The sequence below is a fragment of the Necator americanus genome, chromosome III (assembly GCF_031761385.1).
Source record: "Necator americanus strain Aroian chromosome III, whole genome shotgun sequence".
NCBI classification, from domain to species: domain Eukaryota; kingdom Metazoa; phylum Nematoda; class Chromadorea; order Rhabditida; family Ancylostomatidae; genus Necator; species Necator americanus.
In genome coordinates, this window is record NC_087373.1 from 13,021,061 (window position 1) to 13,034,102 (window position 13,042).

At 39.6% G+C, this 13,042-nt stretch overlaps 2 protein-coding genes across 2 annotated transcripts in view; both read right to left on the reverse strand.

Moving 5' to 3' along the window:
* RB195_009426 (uncharacterized protein) overlaps positions 1 to 10,078 on the reverse strand; it is a gene marked incomplete at both ends in the record, with an annotated part of 33,191 nt that extends 23,113 nt beyond the window's left edge. The window contains one exon of the mRNA XM_064189973.1: positions 10,001 to 10,078. Coding sequence (XP_064047556.1) covers positions 10,001 to 10,078 — 78 coding nt within the window. The remainder of the gene's footprint in view (positions 1 to 10,000) is intronic.
* Positions 10,079 to 10,132: 54 nt separating this feature from the next.
* RB195_009427 (uncharacterized protein) lies at positions 10,133 to 10,627 on the reverse strand (the record flags this gene model as incomplete). The annotated part of the gene is made up of 1 exon (XM_064189974.1): positions 10,133 to 10,627. The coding sequence occupies one exon, from the start codon at positions 10,625 to 10,627 to the stop codon at positions 10,133 to 10,135; it is 495 nt and encodes a 164-aa protein (XP_064047557.1).
* Between the last annotated feature and the right edge of the window lie 2,415 nt (positions 10,628 to 13,042).

Consider the following 13,042-nt stretch of genomic DNA (forward strand, 5'->3'; position numbering starts at 1 on the left):
ATTTCGAATTTTTTCATTGGAACAAGTAAGGATTTATCAACATCAAAATGATGGAGATTTTGATTTTTTTTTATTGGCGCAGACTAAGCACTGGTGCACGATCAACGGTAAAAAACCACCGGAGTTTTTTTTTTTTTTTTTTTTTTTTTAAAAAATTTTTTTTATTTATTATTTAATAAGAAAACTAATAGAATTTTGAGGTTAGCCGGTGAGTTACTCGTTTATACCGCCGCCATACGCCTTTGCTACAGGAAATACCTGCATATCTACGATTACTACCACTTGAAATCGGTTAAATTCCAGAAATATACACTTCTTTATTTAATATACCACCCTTAGTGTGTACATGAAGAATGCCTCTTTTTCAGACCACTCAGTTAAAATTCTGCCCTTTTCAAAAGTATATTTTAAATGGATATTATGTATATTATGAAATATTTTATTTTTTATGTTTCATATCGTGCAACTTGTTTTATTTTTGCTACTTAAAAGGACCTAGGCTCTCCATCATGACGCATTCTAATTAAAATTCTATTTAATCCTCAAGAAGATTTGCGAATTTGATTCGGATTTGCGCGAATTTATTCCTCCTGCACTTAAAATCGGTGCCCTGGAAGAAGTGTTCAGAGATACATTCGATGTTCAGCTCTCTGCAGCAGCGGATAAGGTTCCAGACCTGTTTGTAAATTGCAAGTGTTGCAGCGTAAAGCGCAGAAATTCTCATAGAAATTCAGAAGCGAGAAGCAGCAGAATGATCATTCCGCCAGACGAAACAACTCTTTACACCTTCACAAGTGATGAAATTAAGGGACGTAAAGGCGAGTTCGTCCTTCGTACGAGTTTATAATGGAGCTTTGAGGAACAATTTCAACAGTAATTCCACCAAAAGTTTTCGTTTCATCATTTGTGCAGGTGTAAAGAGTCGCTTCGTCAGACAATATGATAAGTCCATCGCTCTTGATCTATCTGATGCCTGTATTTGCGGAGAGTTGTTTTTGCCTTTAGTGTTTCTAAAGTCGGGTCAAAAATCGAGGAACAGAAGGCAAACATTCATTCACTTCGTGTGGGCCGGTACAGACTTCTTTGTCGCGGGTGGTGCTCTAACTATAGGAATGGAAAACATTCCGTGCGCGGCATTTCCAAAATCAGTTGAATTGATTCAACGGGTTTTTTTTTTTCGCTCGAGTCGTTCAAAAGTTAGAAGAATAGTGCAAGATGCACTTTTCTAAACGTAGAATCGAAACGAAGTTGTCTTGAGTTAAAGCAACCTTGCAGGAGGTTTTTATAACTCAAATGTTCAAGAATTCCACGAATTTTTTTTGCATCTACATTTAAAACTCATATGGTAACTCGGTAAGGGGTTCCACCGTGGCTGCAGAATGCTCGGTCGGAGGTTCGATTCCGCCCTAGTGCCAACCAAGCCTTTTATCCCTCCGGGGTCGATAAATTGGTACCAAACTCGTCTGGGAGGATAAGAACACTGACTTGATACATCGGTTAGCCCCCACAAATCATTGTGTGGGCCAGTTACACGTTCGCGAACCTCAAACGATTCTGAATTGAAGTGAACGTGGTGGCGGATCCCAAACGGATTGATTAACGCCAGAAACTTTATCCACTTTATCCTTTCATCGTCACTCATCGAAACACAAAGGAAAGAAGGAAAGAGCAGAAAAAGACACTAGCACGCTTGGAAATAATAATACACCAAAGAGATACTTTTTGTTTGGTTTAAAAAAAAGAAATTCTCAACTAAGAAGATCTCTCAAGTAAGAGACCTTTTCTTGGGAATTTTTTTCATTTATCTTTCTAATCTTTCCAAAAAGAGCACCTAAATTCTACCTAAGTTCAGCTTTTTAGTATTTTTTTTTTGTTTTGCATCACATCTTGAGAAAATTTCTTCCTTTAGATCTGAGAATGTTTCCGTCAGCTGTTATGCTTCGATTCCGACGATTCAATTTCCTTATCCGGAATTTTCGCCCTCGATGTGGATTTCATTGTTGCAAATGCAGTTTTCCGGAAGTTTAGTCAGGAGAAAAAATATACTTCACTTGCCATAACAGCATTGGAGGCCAGAAAAGCCCCATAACTTGATGTATTCGGCAGCTGGTTTCTCCAGTTACCAACCGTTCTCGTGTTCCTCTTCAATTAGTCCCTAGCTGTCAACAATTCGTCAAATCAGCCACAGCATATCCCTCCCAACCCTCCCCCTCTCTCTCTCAAAAAAAGAGAAGACCCAGTTCTGATGCTTTCCAGCTGGTTTAATTAGTTCGCATCTGAGCGAGGTCATCGACCAAACGTCCGGCACGCAATAATGTAACAAAAAGGAATATTGCTAAGGAATCCGGGGCAATTAATTCCAGCCGAATCCTACACGTCTTCATGAATGTTTCATGTGCGTGCTGCTATCCATGCAGAGATTTCAAAAAAAAAAACTCTACAAAGGATATAGTGAAAATTCTTGGTATTATTAAAGCGACTAGTGATCTATAAGGGATTGTTGGACTCATTTAGCAGTAAAGATTTCAGCTATTTCAGTCAAGAACACGCTCAGAACGGGTAGAATCACGAGGTTACGGGGTTTTACTTCGGGGAAATTTTCTGGAATGGCTTAATATAAAAGTAGAAAAGACTATGCATTTTCACCTCCAATCAAACGGGGACGAACGGGTATTCAATTCAGATTCTTTTGAGGTTTATGAACGCTTATCCGGGCCATAAGCCATGACATGCGGAGACTAGCCGATGTATAAAATCATTGTTTTCGTGGTCCCATTGAAAACTGGTAGCACTGTTTTGATCCTGGAAGGACGGAAGAGTTTCGATTGGTCTCGGATGGTTTCGAGTCATCGAACGTGCATTCGCAGCGAATCTCGAGCGAATCCGACTACGCTATGTCCTTCTGTCACAACACTCGGATGTTCCCCAGTCTCCTTCACCATTTTTTTGTAAAATTGTCCGCCAAGATTAAAAGTGCAGAGAATCGACGATGACCACACCCAATACTTTCCGCAGGAGAAGAAGAAGAAGCACCAAAACAAATGGCGAGAGTTCAAAGATCTCTGATGATTCTCACAAATACCGAGCTAGCGATACTAATAAGCGCTAATCATATGGCGCTCTCGGATTATAAATCCCATCATGGAAGATATCCGAGAAGAAATATGTATGTCGTCTTGCAAATTGTGCGTATGTTTTTCGATGTGTTATAGAGTGAGTACAGTGTGAATATTCTTGTTGCCTGGTCGCCGGCACACGCCTATCTCAATTGCAAAACAATTTCATCGATCTTACGCAGAGAAACTCGATTTACGAACTATGAGTACCTTCATTTTATTGCAATTCCACTTCACATTACGGTGTAAATTAAATAAAACGGCAACGGTGACCATTTTGCCTGCAAATGCACTAATACTGCTATCTACTTACTCCGCACAAATGCTCGCAGTTGTAAAAAATTTTGTATTTTTCTGATGAAAAATTTTGTACTTTTCTGAATAGGAACAAGGGGCTGGAATCTGGAAACGATTCTACGATTAATTACAGATTTCCATCCAGTTGACATCATCACAGGTAGAAGATAGTCGATTGAAATCAAATGCACGAAGAAGCTCTCGAATCTTTTTCAACTCGTCCTCCCCGAATACTATCAAATTTGGTTGAAATTTTGACGATTACAACATATGCAAAAAATTTCCAAGGTTACCTCTGGCTTCAAATTTTAGGCGCTTCTTGTAGACACGGATCATAGCGTACATAGTTACCGATAATGCAAGGGAAAGCGCTAAACACCTCCCACAAATCCAGCAGTCAGTAGGAATTAGTTGATCTGACCAAGGAATTCCTCACAAGCATAGAAGTCCAGAAATAAAGGCGTAGACTTCATCACGATAGAAAGGGTGGCGTTGTTGGGTGAAAAAAGAATCGACCCCTGTTCAGGAATCTGTTTCCTTAATTTGTTTATCTGTTTCCTCAATTTGATGGGTTTTTTTTTGTTGGGATTGGCAAGAGCTACCCTTTCCTGGAGGCCACCTACTAACGAAAAGGACCCAATATGAGATCGCTCTCTGAACGCTGTCTGCATCCATACCTCAAGCCAAGAACTTTGAAAGCGAAAAAAAGCGCGAGAAGTTACGGAATGCTTTCTTCTGATTTTTCCTTTTTTTGGGAGAAACTCCAAAAAAAAAAAAAACCGATTTTTCCAAACACCAATACCGTAAAAAAAAAAATTACAGATGACCCCAATATTTTTCAAAAGAGATTCTGTTTTTAAGTCGTCTTGAGAAATTGAGGAGAAAATTGTGTGACGTAAAACATCCTAGAATATTCGTCACTAAAGTAAAGTACAAACTTGATTGACAAAAAAACGGTCGCTCCTTCGGGAGTAGGGAAGGGGGAGGGGGTGGAGGACGTTTTAGTGACCGTGCCGTCATCTCCAATCCATAAGAGTTTGGAAGCACCCCGGGATTAGCGTACATTCAAAGTCGTTTAACATGGAAGTGTACACAAGAGGGCGATTGGCTTCTTTGTGCAGCGAAATATTCTGCAGAAAGAGGGCTTTCATCTTTAATCTCCTCTTCCTGGAGCTGCAAATAACGCAAATATGACTTCTGGCCAATATGACTTAGCTCGTGATATCTTGGATGAGTTACTGATTTAAAACCTAATAAAATACTGTTCGCTTCAATAAATTACAAAAGATACAGAAGTGAAGTTGAATATGTTTACGAATCCCAAAAGTGACGCAAAATACATCATCTCTTTCTCTTCATTTTTTTCCTTCCTTTTCTTTTCTCTTTAGCACATAGTCGACGCGAAACGTGTTCAGTTGGTTGACGCGACGCATCGGCGGCGAAGAAGCGTGTTGGCTGTAATCTGCCTGCTTCACGTACCCTACCTTCAAAGTCAACTTTCTTTTAGGTGGTTTTACTGTGCAGTTGGACTCCCTAAAAACCAGTGCCCCTGTTCTCCACCGATGCGTCGCGTCAACGAGGTTGAAACTGTTCGCGGCCAGCTGTGTTTGTGCCAGAAGTTTCATTACAGTGGGATCGCTAATTCTTCGACAGAAGACAAAAAAAGCGGATCCGTGTAATTTTCGTCTCCTGTTGAAGAATTAGCGATCCTACCGTAGTTGCAATTAGGTTGAACTCAATAAAATCTTTACCTCTGTTTCTATGTGATTCTGAGAAATAAAAACTTTGGAAAAATTGAAAATCAGAAATGGAAACTGTATATAGAAAAGATGTTGGATATGAGAGATTTAGGAACAAAAAAGTTTTAAGTGCACAATTTAAATAATTCCTAATTTATATTGGATGAGCAATCCTTAATATTTTAGTCATACTATATCATATATTAGTATGTCTACGTTATATTATCATTTAAAAGGGATTTAATTTGATTTAAGTGATCATTTATAAACATAAACTATATATTTTAAATAGTGATTTGACTTTAATTTACCTTAGAGCAATTGCTTGTTTTTCAAGTAATTTTAAAAGAACTTTGGGCCGTTAGTCGAAGATTCGTAGTATTTGGGCATAGATTGCATACAAATTCCTCTTTAATGTTTTCTGGAAAAATTTCTTCTTCAACACATTCGTTGCACGTTTCTGATCCATTTGATCGTTTCTGATCGTGATAGAACCGCGATAAGGATTTGTATAGTTCCCAAAGTGTGGAAGTGCATAAAAGTGCATTTTTACTACCACACTCGATGGGGCGCCGTCTTCACATCCTAAAGATGGCGCATTGTTTACACAACGCTTCACATAAAAGTGCATATCACGGGGTTGCAGTCGCGCGAGGCGCACACATGACTTACGCATGATTTTTGTAGGTGAACTGCATTGAATGTAAAAGTAAAAAAATTTTGCTTTCCAGAACTTACAGTACAGAGAAGTTCTGTTATGTTCTGCTTTGCTGCTATCGCTTTCGTATGCGACAAACAACGCCAGGAATGCTGACCTGTTCGTGAACTTTCCAGGAAACCGCTAGCGAACTGGTCTGAATCATTTGTTTTCACACATTTTCAGTGACAACTTGTTTAGGACCGCACTCGTGTCCATCTCATAGCGTGGGAAATCTTCAAAATTCGTCTGCAACGAGAATGAGCAATTTTCTACTGCGACAACGTGATCAACAGAAGAATTATTCTCCCTCTCCGGCAAATTATCGTAATAGTAGGGTTTTTTTCTTTGAATTATGAACAACGAAGCGAATTTGAATTCTCTAGCAATATTTTCTCGTAAGATATCGACGAGAAAATTGGTAAGCGCTGGGAATTACAGAGTTGTCGAATAGAATGTAGAAAATTGGCTGTTTATGACAGATTTACGATTATTGCATTCCTCATCGGCGAACCCAAACCATCGCTACGAGCATTCCAGAAAATAGAGAGGGTAGAGGGACGATTTGATTTTCCCATTACGACGGAAGACTACACGTCATTTTCTATTGTTAAAAGAATTTAGCGCCAGAAATCTTGTTTTGAATCCAACACAATGACGTCTTCGTGTTTTTTTTTTGTTGAATCGACCACATATGTGGGTAAATAGAGGAGTAAATGATTGTTTCTCCATTCCTTCTGAAATTCCCATGAAACAAATTCCTATGAAAATAAATTCCTGTGAAACGAGTTCCTATGAAAATGAATTCCTTTGAAACAAATTCCTATGAAATAAATTCCTATAAAAATTTAAAAAGCAGTTTTAATCCAAGGATACATCACCGAGTAAAGTGCGATAAGCTGATAAGTTGATAAGAGTCAAAATGATGAAAACAATCAAATTAATTTTACTCATAGCTAATTAAATTAATTCTACTCATAGATCGTTGTGAACTTAGAGCTAGTCGTACACTCTCCTCGCCTTACGCGACTGCAATCTCCTTTAAAAAGTCGAATTTCTAGAAAAAATGAATCATCGACAAACAAAAATTACAGCTGAATCAATGTAACGTTACTTTTTATTTGTTCTTTTTCATTTGTTACTGTGTCCGTGAATTAAAGGCACCGTATCATCAAATTGAAGCAGTGCCGAAACCACAGGAACCAGTAATGTTCGGGATGTAGAATAAGAAACACGGCATGGGCCGCTCAACTTCCCATAATCGTTATGAAAAACGGCGTGGGAACGGCGGTTGTTGCTGAGAGGTACGTTCGAAAACGTCCCTTTGTTCACGCACCGCTACGGAGCTACGCTGGGTTCCGTAATCTAGCGCTCGAACTCTACGGGCTTACATGCGTTAGTCGGAGCAGGTACTCGACCTCTTCACTTTTTGGCGAAGGGATCCTCATCACGTGACTAGACCCCTTCATCTGAGTAGGGTCCGGCTCCTCTCCATCGCACCTATGTCTACGGGTTCCCTGGGGTTTCTGTACTGCGTCAAATTCGTGATAAGCCGCTTATAAAAGAGGAGCGATATAGCTTAGGAGCCTTTTTCCCTTAAAGGTACATTTTAGTGGGCTCATTCGGACCTAAAATTAATTTTTGAATTTTAAATTCTAGTGAGTTCATTAGAACCTAAAATGAATGTTTAAGGGGGAATTCTAAGTTCGCATGAACTCTTGGAGTGAATATTTGAATAGAATTTCTAACTCATCATTAATTCTTCACATAATTTCAGAGAATTTTGTTTTCTTTTCAATTCTATTATAATGGATGTTATTTCTGAGTTGCTCATTTTTCGACAAGAAACTGTCCGTAGACCACTTATTTTATCTGTTGCCCCCACACGAAGGCACCATTATAATCGCAACTAGTTTTCTCGGCAACGGTGGCGGCTACTGATCGCCTATTCCACACGACGACGATTGTCGGAGGAGTGTGGCGCTCAGCGTGAGACTTCCCACGAGCCCGCTCGCTCGCTTGCGCCACCGCCGAACTGTCAATCGGACGAATAATCCTTGTGCTTGCTGATATCATACGCCAATAAACGCCACGACGATCGAGAAGCACGGGAAAAAATACAAAGTTATCAGTGAATTGAAGAACACGTCCCAAAAAAAAAAAGAAATCAAATATTAACCCAAGGTTGGTGTGCATTAGCGCCAAAAATTTACCAACTATGAAAAACTACCAGTAAGCAAATATCAAAACCGGTTCTAGCGATTACATGTCTTTTTGCATACTTCTACTTATTATCTAGGATTATTGGGGAAGAACGCAGTAAAATGCACCAACACCGTGCAGTGGAATTTGGAAAACAACGCCGAACGAATTGTTTGAAGAGAACAATTTTCATCTCCATGACGATAAGCACTGACTAACACTTAATCCAGACACTTAAACGTTGCAACGAGTTCGGAACAAAAAAGGCAGAGGAGAAGCTCTTAAGAGAACTAACTGAGGGGAAAAAACCAACAGTCACTTCAATGGAGAGCATGGTGATGTGAATTATTTAGGAGTCAGATGCTGAATGGATGTAACCGCTTACAGTAGGCGAAATTATTCTCGATTCTCTCGAAATTAGAATGGACTGTGTAATGGAAACGTTCCACACGTCTCCAAAATACATTAGAACGCTGTCAACTCACGCAAATCCGCAATTGCGGATCGGACCGACAAAGTCATCTAGGATAGAGCGCAGAATTCAACTTTTTTCCTTCGTTACTAGCCACTATAGCCTCACGAATTTAACATTCTATAAAAATTAAGCGTTAAAGCATTAAATAATCAGAGGATTTAATTTCTGTCACTTGAAAACTTAAAAGCATAAGAAACACCCGCTTAACTCTTGAAAAACATGGATTCACATCCGTTTCAAACAAACGATTGAAGAAAATGTCAGTTTTCTGAGGGGAAATTAATTGCTGCGACAAGTTAAACAAATAGGAGAAGCGTAAGAAGAAAATGAGCCTGAATTGATGAGGTCAGCACACCAACAATCGCAAAAACTGAACGACGAACAAATTATGTGATATTGCATCCAAAGAAAAAATCTTCTACAATGTTATCACATGAGGAAAAAACTCAGCGCGTCGTGATTTCGTATAAAGTACATAAATCTAGGAATTTGTAACGTTTCTCGTTTCTCAAGTACGCCATTTTTCTTAGAAGCATTAGTGCTCGTCTCGTTAATGACTAACCACCTTTATTTTATTTAACAAAGCTAATAGTACCGATTCGATTTCCATGGAGTGCAGATAATTAAAGTAATTAGGGGAGCGTGGAGCAATCAAATAAAGTGTGATACTGACATGTCATCCGTGCTCAAAGGGGCAAAAAGGAGGAGAAGAAAGCGGACGAGAATTTGCACTCTTAGCAAAATATCAGCTGCTAACAAATGTATTCAATGATGCATGTATGGTTGATGAACGTTACTCGAATATTCGAATATGTATTCGAATGAATTCGCTTTTTTCAATGCAAATTCAACAACAACACTGTACTATAATGTAATGTGAGATGTTGAAAACAGATCATTTTCTCAGATAAGCGGCTCAGTATTCAAGAAAACAACCAGGAATTTTATGGAGCAAATATTTCTTAAGAACAAGTTTGCCAAGATTCTTTTCTCTTTCTGAAACAAACAGAGGAGCATAGAGGAAAAACTGTTTTGGAAACAAGATTACAGTAACAAAGTTTGGGCGGTTTCTCTAAAACAAATGGAAATGAGGAAGAGAAAACGCTCCAGAAAATCCAGAGTATTCAAAAATATCTAGAAAATCGCGTTGAAAACAAGTGTAATGGGGCCCGTTTAAGTGCTGGAACGAAGAGAAAGAACCTCAAAAGAGGGTTTTCGGGAAAACACTAAATAGTTCCAAAATAAGAAAGGTGAGGAGTGATCTAAAAAGAGTAAATGGTTGGAAACATGGCGGACTAAGTCTTTTTTGAGTTCTTCTCGCATAAACGCTCACGAAAACACCAAATAAACCGTTAGAGCACGTAAAAATGTAAATAATGTTCATTGTCCTCATAAATCTGAATCAACAGAAGAGAATGAGACGATAATGAAAAGGAAGGCGTCATCGAGAGCATAGAGGAACAGAGAACAGTACCTGTATCATGTAAAGCTGCGCTATACGATACTCTTCGACAGTCATCGGCAGGAGTATGCGGTACTCCTTGACCAGCATGATAGTAGTTGATGAGTGTTAGAATGACGACGCGGTCCGTTCGTACCAAGTACGTCATGACGTCATGACATGCGAGGTAGCAGTGCCGGAGGAGGCCCGAGGCGGCCCATATCTGCATGCGAGGCCACGCCTCGCCAGTCGTCCCGGGCCCAACCCCCAGCCGGCCGGCCAGCCCAGCCCCCCGGTGGACGACGACGACGACCGCGCCGCGTCGATAATCACACGTGCACGGCAGAGCGGCGAGTGTGACGAGGAGGGGATCGCGGAGGCATGTTGCTGATGGGCCGGCGAAGTGCATTCCTGATCCGTGAACTCGTAGACGATCCCGGGATGAGCAAGACTGATAATGCATCCCGGCTGACAGTTCATTTGCGCATCAAGCGCGTGCAGTAACGCCGTTTCGCGCCGCTTTGTAATGCGTTCGGCAAGCGACAGAAAAAGCTGCCTCACACGAAAGTGACGGCAAGAGCGCCCCATTGTGAATATTGTGACACTCGTCAGCGAAGAAATTCCAGGATTGTCGCCTGTCGGCTCGTTTACAACAACCATCTGCTAACTAGTAGCAGTTGCGTTTTTATACCTATCTTATTATTCACTTCTCAGTTGCACATTACAGTAGGCGACAAGATGCTTCAGAGAACTGACATATTTTCACGTCTTAGGTCTCTCATAGCACCCTGAAACCTCCTAGGACTCCTTGACGTATTTTGTTATGAATATTTGAACAAAGGAGACAACATATTTCGAGATAGGGATGGTTTCTTGGATGTATTAGGTGGGGAGCACTTGCTGGCTCTTCACAGGTTGGGCAAAGGAAGAGGTGTAAGGGAAAATGTAGTTTAGTCATTAGTCTTAGGGCCCCGACTAGCGCTCTATAACAAGTAAGCTGAAGTTGCTAAGGGGAAAAAGTAGGATAGAAAATCCTGAAATAAGGTGCCACTGAGTGCCCCCTCCCCCCAACTACATTTTTCCCGAGGTCTGGATCATTGGGATCTTCCATGGCATTACGAGTTCCAATAATAAAGAAGGAAGCTCGTACCTTGTTGATTTCAGTCAAAAGTTGATTATAAGATGAGGGTTTCTTGTTACTTAAGGTTAGATTTATTAAACCTAAGAAGGTAAACTATATTTTTATTTCCTGAGATATTTTTTCATTATCAAAATGACATCCTTGTAGAGCTACATAGTTCTTCCGTCTCCGATCTACTCGTATTGTAATTTTATGACTTTTTTTTGTTGATAAAACATTATTTTAGTTGTTTATGATTACAGCGAAGAAAAAATGTGCAGTTTTTCTGTCCCCGAAAAAGTGGGAAAAATGTTCGTTTTTTATATACTCCTGTATGTGGATTAATGGTTTAACGGACTAAAAGAGTGGTTTTTTGTTCGATATATTGATTAATTGAAAATATTCACGCGATGTTAATAAATGTTTGCGAAAACATATCAATCAATGCAGGTGTTCCAAAGATTTTTGTCTTATTACGGGAGTTTTTGAAGTAGGTTTCAGATTCGGCTTACCACTAAAGAAAACTGAAATCCACCACAAACATCCCATATACGAACTTCCTTTGTAAAAAGAAAAAAACAGTGGTCAGATCAATAATCGACTCTCATCGATTTTTCAATGAAGAACTTCTTAACGACTTTTCGGCGAGACAGCTTCAGTCACGCAAAAAGAACCTCACATTATATTATAACAAATTACAGTGATTAATGTCGTGCGATTTTTTTAAACCAATATGATTCTGTTTGACTGCTTTTCAGATCTTTCTTCGTTTTTTCTTTCTTTTCTCTCTTCTTTATTTGTTTTTTCTGTTGCAAGTACCATGCATTGACTCCTTCATATGCCCATAAACTGTACAATCACTGCGATAAGTGTGAATAAGGTCCTTCACCTGCTTCCTTTTTCGTGCTGAAACAAGAGTTTTTTTTTTTCCTGAGCACAATGATTTCATTCTCTTTAATTGTGCTTTCTATTAATAACTTTTTTTGTTATTAACCACCGGCAGCTTTCATTTAGAAATTCTGTTGAGGCGATTAAGTGGCTTTTTTCATGCCTTACTGCTTTCCTACCCCAAAGCACTCAACCTTGTTCATTTCTCTAATGGCCCTTCTAGAAAGAACGTTTTTTTTTGTTTTGTTTTGTTTTGTTTTGGCAACTATAAATAGTTCCAACACAATCTGTGTGTATATTACATCCTCGCTTATATTATCAATGCTATTTTAATTTTACACCAGTTAAGTCTTAATTCCGAAATCTCACGAAGTTCTTTCTCAAGTGTATGCACTGCTAATGACTTTCATGAGACTGCTCGTGTCCTCACATACCACAAAAACTCTTACATTTTCGACTAATTTTCTATGAAATCTCTTTCTTTTCGAAAGAATCTTTGAATGCGTCAATTCATAACATCTGATTGTGCCTTCATCTTGTACAGAAAACGACCACTTTTCTTCGAAACATGGTTTGGAAAAACACAAAAGGCATCACCCACGAATCTGGGATGGTACGGATTTCCGGTGGAGTATTCGTATACGGGATCGTAGATTATGGAGAGAAGATGATTCCGTCCATTTCTTCCTAATTGCCGTGAAAAACGGCCCGGAAGATGCGGCACCGCACAAGGCTGGCGCGCTCCAGTCGAACTCGTTGTAGAAAATAGTGCGCCAGAACGCCCGAAGCCGTATCTTTCGGGCCGTTTTTTACGGCAATTAGGAAGAAATGGACGGAATCACCCCCTCTCCATAATCTACGTTCCCGTATATGAATACTCCACCTGAAATCCGTACCACCTGGAATTCGTGGGTTGATGCCTTTAACCAGTGAAGATTCCGGATGCAAAAAAGAGGAGAAGCCAGAAGGACGCGAAAAAAACGTCTTGGAAATGCAGTGTCTTGTGAATAATACATAAATTACATTGTCCGATAAGTTTCCAAAAGTTACTTAGTGCAAATAAATGT